Consider the following 15,214-nt stretch of genomic DNA (forward strand, 5'->3'; position numbering starts at 1 on the left):
TAATAAATGTGAAAATTTGCTTCTGCTGCACAACAGTGTCCTTCTTTTAACTCCTTTCCAAAAGACACATGACCAGCTCACCCGCCTACAGTGAAAATCTACGAAAACCTCCATAAAGCATCACAAGTGCATATTTCTGAGCTTTCAAAGTTAATACCAATGAGAGTTCCACTGACTCCTTTGACACTAGAAGTCAGAATATCCTGATATGACCACATACCTCTGTGATAAGAAACGCTGTGCTTACTAATAGGACATTAGATTACAACCTTGATGTTTTCATTTTTCCACTAGAAATTGAAAATCCCCAAAGTCATGGTATCTGTTAAGATGAACCATATCCCTGGCCTCGTAGGGCCATGTGCAATTCATGTCCACATGACCAAGACACACAATTCTAAGTCAAACTTCATACACACCCCTGTGCACTAAGCCACATCTCAGCTGACTCTGCTAGCCACTAAAAGTCTGAAGTGTTTGCTGCCAAAGTCCCCCCGACACCAACCTTACCTTACCAGAAATGGCAAATAGCTTAAAAAGTCTTCAAGTAGACACTGGAGGCATAGGTAGATACACTTTGCCACCTTGCACAACCAAAAGGACAACAAATTTGAATTAAAAAAAAAAAAACGCTAAAAAATCAAATTGTATGTAAGTCCAACAACCAAGGAGTTAAAGAAGAAACATTCATCCAGACCAGAGATGGGGTGAAAAGGACTCACAGCAGGACACCAGCTAGAGAACCTGGCAGCCCCCCATCTTCATGCGGATAAACCGGGAGGAACAGCTAGGGAGCCAGACAGGCTGAGAGACCCAGGATTTCAACACGGAGAAATAAAGCCTCAAAACCTCTGACTGAAAAAAACCTGTGGGGGCTGAGGAGGCAAAAGAAACTCCCAGACTCCCAGGAGAGTTCATTGGAGAGACCCATAGGGTCCTAGAACATTCACAAAACCTCCCACCTGGGAATCAGCACCAGAAGGGTCAAAGTGGCTATGGGCAAGCGGGGGAAGTGATTGAAAGCAGGCTGAGAACCGAGCAAGCAGCACTGTTCCCACTTGGACCCCTCCCTGAAATGTAACACCACAATAGCAATGACATGAGTTGCCTGGCCCTGGCGAATACCTAAGGCTCCACCCCTTAACATAACAGGTACACCAAGACAAAGATATATGGCCCAAATGAAAAAACAGATCAAAGCTTCAAAAACAGAACTAAGTGATGAAGAGAGCGCCAACCAATCAGATGCAGAGTTCAAAAAGCTGGTAATCAGGATGCTCACAGAAATAATTGAGTGTGGTCCCAAAATTGAGGAAAAAGTGAAGGCTATAAAAAGTGAAGGCTATAAAAAGTGAAATAAAGGAAAATGCACAGGGAACCAACAGTTGAAGGGAAGGAAACCAGGACTCAAGTCAACAAGTTGAAGCAGAAGAAAGAAACAGACATTCAGCTAGAACTGAATGAAGAAACAAGAATTCAAAAAAATAAGGAGAGGCTTAGATACCTCTGGGACAACTTTAAACATTCCCACCTCCCAATCATAGGGGTGCCAGAAGGAGAAAAGTAAGAACAGAAAAATTGAAAACTTCTTTGAAAACAATGAAGGAGAACTTCCCCAAGCTGGCAAAGGAAATAGACTTCCAGGAAGTCCAGGAAGCTCAGAGAGTCCCAAAGAAGTTGGATCCAAGGAGGAACACACCAAGGCACATCATCATTACATTACCCAAGATTAAAGATAAGGAGAGAATCTTAAAAGCAGCAAGAGAAAAGGAGACAGTTACCAACAAAGGAGTTCCCATAAGACTAGCAGCTGATTTCTCAAAAGAAACCTTGCAGGCAAGAAGAAGCTGGGAAGAAGGATTCAAAGTCATGAAAGGAAAGGACCTACATCCAAGATTACTCTATCCAGCAAAGCTATTATTTAGAATGGAAGGGCAGATAAAGTGCTTCCCAGATAAGGTCAAGTTCAAGGAGTTCATCACCATCAAGCCCTTACTATATGAAATGTTATATGAAAAGGGACTTACCTAAGAAAAAGGTGATAAAAAAAATACAAATAGTAAAATGATAACAAACTCACAACTATCAACAACCAAACCTAAAAAAAAACCTAAGCAAACAACTATAACAGGAACAGAATCACAGAAATGGAGATCACATGGAGGGTTATCAGTGGGGAAGGGGAGATTGGGGGAAAAGGTACAGGGAATAAGAAGCATAAATGATAGGTACAAAATAGACGGGGAAGGTTAAGAATAGCATAGGAAATGGAAAAGCCAAAGAACGAACGTATATGAACGACCCATGGATGTGAACTAAGGCAGGGGTGAGAGTGTTGGTTGGAGGGGGGCGTGCAGGGCAAAGGGAAATAAAGTGGAAGAAAAAAATGGAACAACTGTAATAGCATAACCAATAAAATATTTTTTAAAGTCTTCAAGTATGTTAGGCCAAGAATAAAAAGGTCAAAATCTCTGCCTAATTTTTCTCAAAGTCAGAACTTAGGAAAAACAGAACTCTGGGACTATGGCTCTTTCCACAATCCAATTTTCATGGCAATTCCACCGTATAAATTAAAGTTCTTTTAAACTAAGGGTAAAGCATTGGACCAGGAACAGAGAGTTTGAATGGTTTAGACCACAGAATCCCCAACTATAGGACTAAGTTTCCTTTTCTATGAAATCAGGTTTGACTGGATCATCCCTCAAGCAGGAGAAATCCTGGGTGTACATCAGAATAGCTAGAGGGCTTTATAAAAAGAAAGACTCCTAGTTCTCAACTCCAGAAATGTTATTCAGAAGGTATTTTTAAAAAGAACTCCTGGGGAGGAGTTCTATGATTAGCTAGGTTTGGGAATCACTGCTACGGTTTCTTCAAGTGCCAAAATTGTACTTCTGAAACTATACTGTCCAATATAGCAGCCACCAGCCATGTGGGAAGTACTCAGTGGCCACATGTACCGAACAGTGTAGCTACAGAACACTTTCATCACTGCGGAAGGTTCTACTAGACAACACTTTTTTAGAAATCAATTAAAAGAGTTCCCCAAACACACATGACTTCATCTCTATTCTTCCCTTGTTCTGATCTAACTTTACCATTTCTTAATAACTGCTGCCTTCATTCCTCAAATATGTTAACCCATGAGAAAAATAGCCTAAGGTCAAAAGCAGCTTTCTTTTGTTTCTCTGAAGAAGCTAAAGAAAACAGCTCTGCATGAGTCTTTTCCCTCTCTCATGCCACACACACACACAAGCACACAATGAAAATCCAAACGAGACTCCCAGCCTCTCAGTGTGCAGCCGTGCTGAAAAGGATCCTATTCTCAGAGCTCTGCCTCTAATCCACAGCAGCACTATGGACACTGTGGACAGGATCATTCTCTCCTGTGTGTGGTAGGACGTTAAGAGCATTCCTGGCCTCTCTACCCACTAGGAGTGAGTAGTACCTGACGTCCAGTTGTGACAACCAAAAATACATGACATAGCCAGTTATTCATTCTTTAGGGGCGTCAAACCCCCTTCCCTCATCTCATTAACAAACCACCTCTAATCCTACCTCCTTCGTCTTAATTCCTCTCCTCACCCTCTATTCTTCCATAGTCTCCACTCTTTAAAAAAAAGTAAGGAGTTTTTCCTATGCAAATCAAGTTAATAAGCAAAAACAAAGACTTGGGACTTGAAAATTTGCATCTCTTCTTTTATGCAAAAATGTGCGGATAAATTAAGCAGGTTCTGCCAGATTTCCCTATTTTGGCCCCTACAACAAGATGAATAAAAGCAAGCATCAAAAAACAAGTTTCTCATTATAAAGAAAAAGCAGAGTTATAACCCAGAAGAGATTATGATTTTGGTCTGAAGTTTATTCATTTGGGGGACCCTCTTTAAGAAAACATAAAATTATACATATAATATTGGATAGAGAAGTGAACAACCAGGAGAAATCAAAACTCGTTACAAATTTTTTTCATGGACAAATACACCCCTTCAAGTGACCCTCGGTAAATATGCCTTTGTATGATGCCCTCCCCTTGAATTCAGGGGAAACTGTGACAGGCTTCTGACCAAAAGAATGTCGCAAAGGGATTGAACGCGAATAGCCCGGGACTACATTTCCTTATGTAAGAATCTGTCTTAGCTAACCAGACAGGCATTCCTCCTGGCCTTGAAGAAATAAGCGGCCAGGGTATGAACACCTATGAAGAAGGCCTGTAGCAGAGACCTCTCAAAGCTGTGGACCTCCAGCGTACACTGTCCAGCTACCAGGGAGGTTGGACAAGGACCCAGGCCTCGGCTGAGCTCAGAGCAACCCCTGACACTGTGCTGCATGCAGCCCTGTGAGTCCCTCAGCAGGTACCCAGGTAAGCTGGCACCCAAATACCTGACCCCTGGAAACTGCAGCCAACGAATATGCGTCATTTTAAACTGCTGAGTTGTGGTGATTTGTTATACAGCAACAGAAAACTAATACAAATAACACATTACAAAATCCAGCAAAATAACATTTTTATTAATTAAATGTCTGGCATACCTCTAGAATACCTTCCTAGTGTTTGGGGGGTTGCTGTATATTCTTTGATTAGCTTGTCCTATACCAATGCTTTTGAAATATTTCTTATAGAGAATTAAAAAAATAATTTAGTCTTCCCAGTAATCTAGTTGATCCAAGTTTCTTTTTTATTGATAGTTTAGAAAGGTTTCTTCAGCTTCACAACTACTTAACATTACTAGCAATGAAACATTTAGGACTACCATCAAAATTAGGATACCTCTATCAAGCTTTCCTGTAAGATAGGGAAGAACTTTGCACACCAGATTCTAGCCCCTTACGGGTTTTTTTTCTTAAAACACTTAAATTTTATTGTTGTTTCGATCCCTATTCCTCCCTCACAGCCCATCCATTCAGTGCCAGGTGTCAGAGGACATGTCCATGTCACCATGCACGCCCCTCGGGCTCAGCTCCTGTCACGGTGCCTGGTGAGTCGGCACAGTGGGTGGTAAGAATTTTCCTGGAAGCCATTCCTCCACTGGGACAGCTGGTAATAACCACCAAAGTGACTCTGAACCACATCAATATACACCACTAATCCCCAACTAAACATATCCTTAATCAGCTTGCCTCAGCTAAATCCCCAAAATGCCCATGGCCACCCCAGCACCACCCAACATAAGAGGAGCTGGGCAGATGGAAAGTCTAATGAAAAGGGATAATGATCTTAACCGACTGTGGTTCTGACAGCTTCCTTCCACAAATTTTGTGAAGCACGTGCCATGTGAAATGTGAAGCAAGTGAGAGAGGTCCCGACCGTTAAGCTCTGATCCAAACACTCTAGTATCAGCAACCATCACCAAGCAGGGGCACCCGTCACCACAGGAATCAAGCCTGTGTTGTCACACTGGACTCAGCACCAGTTACATTACCGACGTCAAGTGATGGAAGTCGGGGCGAGGGTAGTGCTTGCTTCACCTTGCTGGAAGGAGAACCTGATGTCTACCACTTGAAAAAAAATTTAGTCTTATGACAACTTAATTCCCCTTCCAATAGGTCCTAAAATTGACTATTAAAGAGCTAAGTACCAACCTGTTCTTTAGAAATAACTGTACAAAGGTCCCCTCTCCTCTCTTGCTCCTGCCAGAAAGACAGCTCAAACAATAACAATGAAAATAATGCAAGTAGGGCACCCCCCATACCTGCTGGAGCTGAAATTAACCAAAAAAGCAGCAATCCAGATTTTATGCAGGCAAGGCCCCTTAAAAAGCTATTCAGAAATCACCTTCACATGAGTTTGCCCCGTGATCCTCCATGCACGTGGGGAACAGGCACGTGAACACTGCTGGAGAGGGGACACTGCCATAGCAGACAGGAGGACAAAGGTGGCCTGTACTTGGCATGGCTTACCTCATCATACATGAACTGAAGCGTCAGGGCTGACTTGCCAACCCCTCCACTGCCAACCATGATCACCTTGTGCAGGGCCAAGGAGCTCTGGCTCTTACTCTTGTTTGCAGCCATCCTGCTGGTTTTCTGAGGTTGTGACGCACAGGCAGAAGACCCAGTTGAAGAACTGCCAATGAGAAACACAGAAACTTAGAGGCAGTTTGGGTCAACCCAAGTGAAGTACATATATTCCAGAAAAGCCTAATCCAGACATTCCAACAGAGAGTAATTCTTCTTAGCTCAGTCTTACTTGTACGTAACAAGTAGGACTTCTCAGACAGCTATTAAAAGAAGCATTACCTGATCATTTTTAACAAAATAAGAATGTAAGAAAAATTACAGTTTCAAATGACCAGGAGTTGAACAGGAAGCACTCTTGAATGCCTAAAATATTTTTTTAAATATTTAAAATGAAGAGTAATAAACACTGTAGGGAAGGAAAAACAAACCCATCTTAAGTCACTGGCAGAGGCTCCAAAATTAGACTGACAAAAGGCAGATTTACGAGAAAACAAAGAGAAGTGAAAAGAAAAAACAAATAGCTTATTAATGTGTGTCTTGCATATACTCACGTGTGCGTGCACGTGCACACACACACACACACACACACACAGGAGAACGCAGTGATGAGCAATCAAAGGGGGTGATTAGAACCCGGGCTTGTGAAGTATCTTAACAAAAGAACAATACATTTTCTAGAGAAGTGACAAAACACAGGAAAGAGGCTTTGCACTTGTAGGAGTGGCAAACTGTGGGAAGGTAAATGCGTGGGGAAACCAACAAAAGGTGAGGGTGAGCAAGGTTTGTTAGGCAGATTCCTCTGGTGCCTCTCTGGGCTCCTCCGGGCTCCTCGCTGGCATCTAGAGTTGTCTCAGGTGAGTAGGAACTGCCCTTCTCTTCCCACAGAGAGGGGAAGGCAGCTTCTCTTCCCATCATTATCTTTCTCAATTGCCCTTAGCTCAAAACAATCCTTATGCCAAAGTGGCAGATCTTAGGGTAGCATACTCTAAATCCTGTCAATCACTGGCAGAAAGTTTACAAAAAACACAAAACTATCTTTAAGAGTTAAATCTTCAAGAAAAGTGCTCAGCCTGCTCCATTTAATAAGGATAGATAAAATACATGAGAAAATACACAAAACTACATAAATATGATCTGAAATTGGTTTTAAATATAGGAATACAGAGACTGAAATACTAGCAAGAAACACGCTGCTAACAGTGAGTACCCACGGGTGGCAGGACCACAGGTGACTCGCTCTCCTTTCTAAGGGTGGTCGCCACTGCCGCCGCCCGTGGAGACAGTCTGCTTCTTTCCCGTCACTGGTGCTTATTCGCCCACACCGGGCCTTCTTTCCACTCTCCCTTTTCTAATTATGTGCTTTTTAATAAGTATTCTAAGCCATTAACTAGATAATTATGCACATTTGAGTTGTGACTAAAATAGAGTAAGTGGGGTAAAAAAGTAGGCCCCCCCCAAAAGGCTTTAGTTTAGGAAGTGAAACTGCTCTGGCCTAGTTTCTGGTCTGCAACTGTTTCCCATAGAGCTGAGGGTGGGGAATAAGGTTAGAGCCCTCCTCACCCCCACCAGTAAGCGGTCACATAATTTCTCTGAAGCAACCTTGCTGCTATGAATTATTATAGCTGTTTTAACAAATGGACAGAAGTGATTTTCTAGGTTGAGGAGGGGGGTTTTTATAAACACATGTAATTCTGAACTGTTATTTTCAAAAGCACGAAATCAATTTTCTTAAAAGAAATCACAAACAAACTGAAGGCTGTTCACCAAATTCACAGACATTCATTAAAATGTGCCGAAAGCTCAAAAACTGAATTAACCATGGTTGGCTACTTCCGATCCACAGAACTGCCTCAGTGAACCTGATGTGACAAGGGGTGAGACAGGAGAAAGGCTGCTGAGTGGCCATCACGGAACCTACCCGGGAACCGGAAATGCTTCCTCCAGACTCCTATCATGGGAGAAAATAACTGCTATTTATTTAAACTATTGTTAGTCTATTTATTGTTGTTTTTGTTTTTACTTGTACCCAAAACATTCCAAAAACAGTGTTTACACTCAAGGAACTCAAAGTCTAGTTAGTGGTCCAGACAGATTAGTAAACGAACATAGTACAGGACAGTAAGTCCTATGGCAGAAATATGCAAGCGGTGCTCGGGGAAACACAGGAGGAACACATAAATCAGACTGGATGGTCAGGGAGATTTTAAGCAAGCAACATAAGAACTGGAATTTGACTAGATAAAGACAGGAGGAACAATACAAGGAAGAAAAATAATTAAGAAGGCTTAGGAAGTTCATGTTGATGATCTGTGTTCATTATAGATATGCCTAGCCAATATATGCATTATTAAAAATAATAGCAGATTCCTGTTCCTCAGCATTTTATTATGAAAAGTTTCAAGTTTTAAGAAAAGTTGAGAACTACACAGTGATCCATGCACCCAGCACCTGGACACTCAAGTCACATTTTGCTCCATTTGCTCCATCACACACACAGTCATCCGGTCCCTCTACTCACCCATCGGTTGTCTTATTTTCTGACATATTTCATGTGAGTTATAGACATCAGTGCAATTCATCTCTGACTTCAGCATATACACCCCCCTTTTTTTTGCAAATCAGTTATAATTCACTCATTGCCTTCAACAACAAATCAGAACTCTTTGTAAGGGGCTTGCAAACCTGATCTCTTCAATGAACTATTTGCACCTTAGCCAATACTTGAAAGGCCCAACACAGCCCTGGGCCCATAAGACCACGTCCTGGCATGGCTCTCAGAGAGTCAGAGGTCTTTTCAGGGGACTAGAGAAACAGACACCCTTTAATATGTACCTACTTACCAACAGAGAACCTCTCTAATTTGATTCATTTCTGTCCAAAAAATACTATAAATACTACTTTGTGCCAATCCGTGGATCTGTGTCTTTAGAAAACTCAATCTCCTAAGGAATTTTAATATAATGTCTCACAGGCATTGAAAAGATGGCACATGGCATAGTGTAAAGCATAATGAAATCTGGAAAAAGAGAATCAGAAAAGGCTTCAACGCTGACCAAGAGTTCACTCAGCAGGTGGGAAGAGGCACCTCCCATGCATCACAGAGACCACCTGCAAAGCAAAAAGGCATGAAACATCATAGTGGGTGGAGGTACCACAAAATATTAAAGCACAAAGTATGGTGGGGAAGTTGACTGGGTGATGAGTCTCAAAAGATATGACATGTTCATCTACAAATGGGCTTAAAGTGTTGCCTTAAGAAGTGTATCCTAGAGAAAAAGAGGGGCCACTGCAAGGTCAGCATTCTGGCCCAACTTCACTGTACAGCATTGGATTGGTAAGAATAAAGAAACAGGACTTCCGCCAAGATGGAGGCATAGGTGGATGTGCTGTGCCTTCTCACACAACCAAGTTTAGAGACAACTAAATATGAGCAACAGAAAACACAGCCAGAACACAGAAAATTGAACTTTTCAGAAGTCTGTTAACAACAAATTCTTCAGCCTGATCGGTAAGGGGCGAAACCAGCAGCTGGTGGACCGGGGTTGCACAGGAAAACTCGGTCAGACGGACACAGGCGCACAGAATCCAGGCGCAGGGTTGGACCTAGTGAGCGACCGAGCGAGCGACCGCAGGGGAGACAGCAGGGGAGCAGGGCTGCGTGTTGACTGTGGTCCTGCATTTGTGCATGGATAGACAAGCGAGGGAGTGGGCGATTGGACCGGAATCCAGCGGGTCCCCACAGCAAGCGGCAGGGAAGGCGCCACCATTTCCCTGCTCTGACCCCACCTTCACATACAGTGTCATAACCCAGCGAACCACCTAAGGCGCTGCTCCTCACCCAGCTGTGAGAAACAGCAGAGGGCGCCGCCATTTCCCCGCTCTGACCACGCCCCCACATACAGCGTCACAACCCAGCGACCTGGGAGTCCAAGGCTCCGCTTCTCACACTTAAAGGGCCAGAACAGACCAAAACTGGCTCAAGAAGATCTCAAAGCCCCTGAGCCTATAAATCTAAGCGATGAAGAAATAGCAAAACTCTCAGACTCACAGTTTAAAACACTGGTGATCAGGATCCTCACAGAACTGGTTGATTATAGCCACAAATTAGACAAACATATGAAGGCGAAACTAATTGAAATGAATGGAATTGCAAAGGAAATCAATAGCGATGAAAAGGAAACTGGGACTCAAATCAATGGAGTGGACCAGAAGAAAGTAAATAATGGCCAAACAGAAAAGAGTCAAGAAGCAAGAATTTAAAGAAATGAGGAGAGTCTTAGGAACCTCCAGGACATCTTTAAACACTCCAACATCCGAATTATAGGGGTACCAGAAGGGGGAAAGGGACAGCCATGAGTGGAAAACTTATTTGAACAAATAATAAAGGAGAATTTCCCCAATCTGGCAAAGGAAATAGACTTCCAGGAAATCCAGGAAGCTCAGAGAGTCCCAAAGAAGTTGGACCCAAGGAGGAACACACCAAGGCACATCATCATTACGTTAGCCAAAATTAAAATGAAGGAGAGAATCCTAGAAGCAGCAAGAGCTAAGGGGACAGTCACCTACAAAGGAGTTCCCATCAGACTGTCAGCGGATTTCTCAAAAGACACCTTACAGGCAAGAAGGGGCTGGAAAGAGGTACTCCAAGTCATGAAATTCAAAGACCTACAACCAAGATTGCTCTATCCAGAAAAACTTTCATTTAGAATGGAAGGACAGATAAAGTGCTTCTCAGATAAGATCAAATTCAAGGAGTTCATCATCACCAAGCCATTATTATATGAAATGCTAAAGGGACTTATCTAAGAAAAAGAAGATAAAAAAGATGAACAGTGAAAGGACAGCACACTCACAGTTAGTAACAACCACACCTAAAACAAAAGCAAACTAAAAGGACAGCTAGATCAGGAGTGGAAACATAGGAATGAAGATCTCAAGGAGGGTTAGCAACAGGGGAGTGGGAGGAGGAGAAGGGAGGAGAAGGTACAGAAAATAAGTAGCATAGACAGTAGATAGAAAATAGATGGGGGGAGGGCAAGAATAGTATGGGAAATATAGAATCTAAAGGACTTGAGACACATGGTCATAAACTAAAGGGGGGTAATGGTGGGGATGGGGGGGTAGGGTGGAGAAAATGAAGGGGGGAATAGAACAACTGTAACAGCATAATCAATAAAAAAATTTAAAAAAAAGAAGAAACACATTAGATGGCTTGGCAGGGAGGCAAAAATTTGGGAAATGCTCTTTATGTAATGTTCTATGACACAGTATTATTAGATAAGGCTCTCTACCATTTAGCATTAATTCAAATACCAGAACACATGTTCACTTGAGAAGTAAAACTCTGAAAGCAAATCACAGTGTATAAACCATGCAGAGGAGTATTAGGAGGAAGGGGTGGTGTCTACTGAACCTTACTTAGTCTCACAGGCTAATATAGTCATTAGCCTTTCACTAAACTTAAGCTGGGAGAAAATGAGTTGGTAGGTAGAATCCAAATACCACCTTGCCTGTATCATAGGGTTGTCATGAAAATCAAATAAAAAGTTGAAAATGAAGGGAAAAACTTCCTCCTTCAGCACCCCACACAACCCCAGTGATCTGCATAACACGGTGCACAAAGGCACATGGGAACGAGCCAACAGTGCACATACACAAAGGGTTGAGTTCAGCACTTTTTCTCCAGAGAGTGTGATTTGAAGGTAATCCGGACATTACTAGGAGGTCTAATCATAACTTGGAGTCTCCCGAAATGGTATCCACATTCTTAATCCTTTAAATAAAAATAAAAAAGGAAGACAATCCTAATGTGAGACAATTGAAGCACCAAAATACTTAAGGAGAGTAATAAAAACACTGAAAACTTAGGAATTCATGAATCCATATCTATACTAAATATTACACACAAGGGAGAAGGGAGGGCTCTTCCTTACAGTGGGACACCAAAGGCAGACTGATAAATGTAAAGGTTGCATCTGAGTTGAAAAATCAACACTTCGCAACTATTATAGTAAAGACTGGTTTGGGCAAGAATCATTAATAGATGCTACATCTAAAGGGAAGATTTGGATGAGTAACAAACTACGTGCATAGTCTTTTTATTTTTTACAATTTTCTAATTTTTCCCAAGTACAGTTTTCTGCCTTTCCCCACCTTATCTGCATAATCTTAAAGTGTCTCCACAGATTCCTTATGAATCAAAGTCTTCAGCTGAAGAAGCAGTGAATTTTACTGACACTAGTGTAAGTGTAAAGGCAAATCCCAATTATCCATGCAACTGCCTGTTACAGGTCAAATTAGGAAAAATCTGATCTAAATTAGGGTCACGCAAAAACCTCCTCTAAAAAACAGTACTCCTGATATAAAGCAACACAGGAAACAGATGGATCACAGAGATTGTGCATGCTGAATAATGAAAACGTAAAACTGCCCACTCAGTAGACATCATTTTCATTCATACTGAAAATCAACACGGCCCTGACTGGTGCGGCTCAGTTGGTTGGGCATCATCCTGCAAACCGAAAGGTCGCCGGTTCTACTCCCAGTCAGAGTACCTGCCTGGGTTGCAAGAGGCAGCCCATAGATGTTTCTCTCCCTCTCTTTCTCCCCCCCTTCCTCTCTCTCTAAAAATAAGTACATAAAATCTTTTTTAAAAAGTCACTTTAAAAGAGTCTTATTAGCATGTAACACCAAATTATTACCCAGTTGTAACAAAACAAACCGAGGGACTGTGTAAATGAGTGTGCCACTGTGTGTAAGAATGCAAATTGGCAGCACCTCACTTCCTGCACTGAATCCCAACACCACTGTCATTTTAAAGACACAACACAAACTTGCGGTTATCTGTCTCACAGGCACTCCTTGCAAGGGGACGTAGTATCTTACTCATATGTGTCCCCAGGGCCTACAATTCCAGCCCACAGTGTATTAGAGACCTGGAAATGCCCAGAGAATAAATAAATAAAGGGATGAGTGAATAATGAGGGAAGAGTTTTAAGAAGTAAAAATAAGGACATATATTAAAAATATCCCATCACATACACTACACCACATTTCTCATCAAAGTTCCATTAAGAAAATGAGTGTTCTATTGTGAACATTGATTCTAGAAGGTAAGCCATTAAAGCAGAAGCCCTCCCCAAAGGTCCTGTTTGTGGTTTAACAACAGATGCTTGTTAGCTACAAAAATAATAATTAAAAAACACACATATACATGTGCATGCACACTCGAGAACCAATTTGAAGAGATTGGTCAAAGATGGACAATTCAGGATATATAAAGACAATAAATGCAATGACTTGAAATGCATCAAATTTGTTCACAATGATACTAAAAAAGAACATTATTGCTCACTTTTAGAGGTCCAGTAGAACTTTAAGATTTTATTTATTTATTTTTAGAGAGAGGGGAAGGAAGAAAGAGAGAAGCACCTATGCGCAAGAGAAACATCAATCAGTTGCCTATGGCAGGCCCTTAGCTGGGGACCTGGCCTGCAACCCAGGCACCCTGACATGGAACCGAACCAGCAACCTTCCATTTGCGGGACAATGCCCAACACACTGAGCCACACCAGTGAGGACCATTATGATGAGCATCTTGAAAAAAGACACAACCATCAGTGTTGTGGTCTTGACCACCCCTGCACCCAAAGCTTTTAAGTTTAATTCCAGAAGTACCAGAGACAGAGGAGTATGTTGAACACAATCACAGAGACACACCATCAGCAATATATAAACTGTAAGACATTCTATGAATAAGCCACTCAGTTTCTTCAGCAAATACATTCCAAGAAAAAAGAGAGGCACAGAGGGTACCTATAAATTATGAAATCTAACAGACATAAAAACTGATTGAAGCATCTGGACCTTATTCGGATGCTAATTTGAATGAATAAACACATAAGAAAATTGGGGATATCTAAACATAATATTAAAAAATTTATTGTTTAAGAAAATTTCAAATGACTTCATTTAACATCATTACAAATGAAGTTAAATGACAAGTGGGATTTGCTTCAAAGTTATCAAGGGAGTAGAGACTAGGGATATAGATGAAATAAGAGTGGCCATAAATTGTTAATTGTTGAAGCTGACTGATGGATACAAGGTAGTTCATTATACTACTCTCTTCACTTTTGTATATGTTTAAAAACTTCTACACTAAAAAAGTTATAAAAAATAATGAAGACAAAAATGCAGGTGCCAAGGTCCCACTCTCCGGGAGATTCCAATTCAGGGACATGGAGACCTGGCACCTGTGTTCTCAGGCAGTCCAGGTGATTCTAGTACACATCTAGATTGAACACCATTCCATTAATTTTAAGCTCTCTGAGAACAGATTCTGTATTTAGCTAACTGCTGTTTCACCCATCACCTAACACAGAGGACATACCGTTTTTCTCATCTTAATTCTATGAGAAGTAGCATACACATCTATACAGAATGATGAATCTAACTTCAAACAGAATTCTTAGTTTATTATAAAATCAGTTGACAGTCTCACAGTTAACACTATGCTACCAAACTTTGTTTATACATGGGTACATTGCTATGTTTAAAAAGAAAAAACCTGATTCACATTTCACAATCTGATTCGATTTTTGTGAGTTTTCTAGTATCTAAATGAAGATGACAAAGTATCACTCAACTCTCTAATGTCATCCTAGAGACAGTCTCTTCATTTTTCATTCAGCCCATCAAGTGAATTCCTTCCTCTCCACCTACTAACGAGAAAAACTTATTATAAAGAGAAGACTCATACAGTCTTCTATTTATCTTCTGTTCTTCAAGTTCGAGTACAATCATTTTCACATATTCACGCTACAGTTTTGAAGTCTTCAGAAATAGGCCCTGACCAGTGTGGTTCAATTGGTTAGGCATCGTCCGGCAAACCAAAAGGTTTCCAGTTAAACTCCCCATCAGGGCACAAGCCCAGGCTGTCAATTTGGTTCCCAGGCATTCGGGGGGCAACTGATTGATGGATATTTCTCTTTTATATCACTATTTCTTCTCTCCCTCCCATTCTTCCTCTCTTCCCCTCTCTCTAAAAATAAATAAAATATTTTAAAATAAGTAAATAAAGTCTTCAGAAACAGGGAGCCCTAAATAAATGAGAACAAAGCTTTTTTAAAAAAAATACTTTGCCTGGAAAAGCGTATAATTTTACCAAAAGTGGAACAAAATAATAAAGATTTAAAATGGTATGCTCACGTCAAATAATGAAATAAATTTAAAGAAAAAGGGATGATTCTGACTTAAA

The 15,214-nt window shown here is 41.2% G+C and overlaps 1 protein-coding gene across 3 annotated transcripts in view; it reads right to left on the reverse strand.

The window, feature by feature from the left end:
* Positions 1-15,214, reverse strand: part of RALB (RAS like proto-oncogene B) — a 42,832-nt gene that overhangs the window by 10,703 nt on the left and 16,915 nt on the right. For all 3 annotated transcript variants that reach the window (XM_037146254.2, XM_037146260.2, XM_037146257.2), the window contains exon 2: positions 5,896-6,061. In XM_037146254.2, the coding sequence (XP_037002149.1) occupies positions 5,896-6,009 (114 nt within the window). In that variant the 5' untranslated portion in view covers positions 6,010-6,061. The remainder of the gene's footprint in view (positions 1-5,895; positions 6,062-15,214) is intronic.

The sequence above is a fragment of the Artibeus jamaicensis genome, unplaced genomic scaffold (assembly GCF_021234435.1).
Source record: "Artibeus jamaicensis isolate MK-2021 breed Jamaican fruit bat unplaced genomic scaffold, CSHL_Jam_final contig_463, whole genome shotgun sequence".
Lineage (NCBI taxonomy): Eukaryota > Metazoa > Chordata > Mammalia > Chiroptera > Phyllostomidae > Artibeus > Artibeus jamaicensis.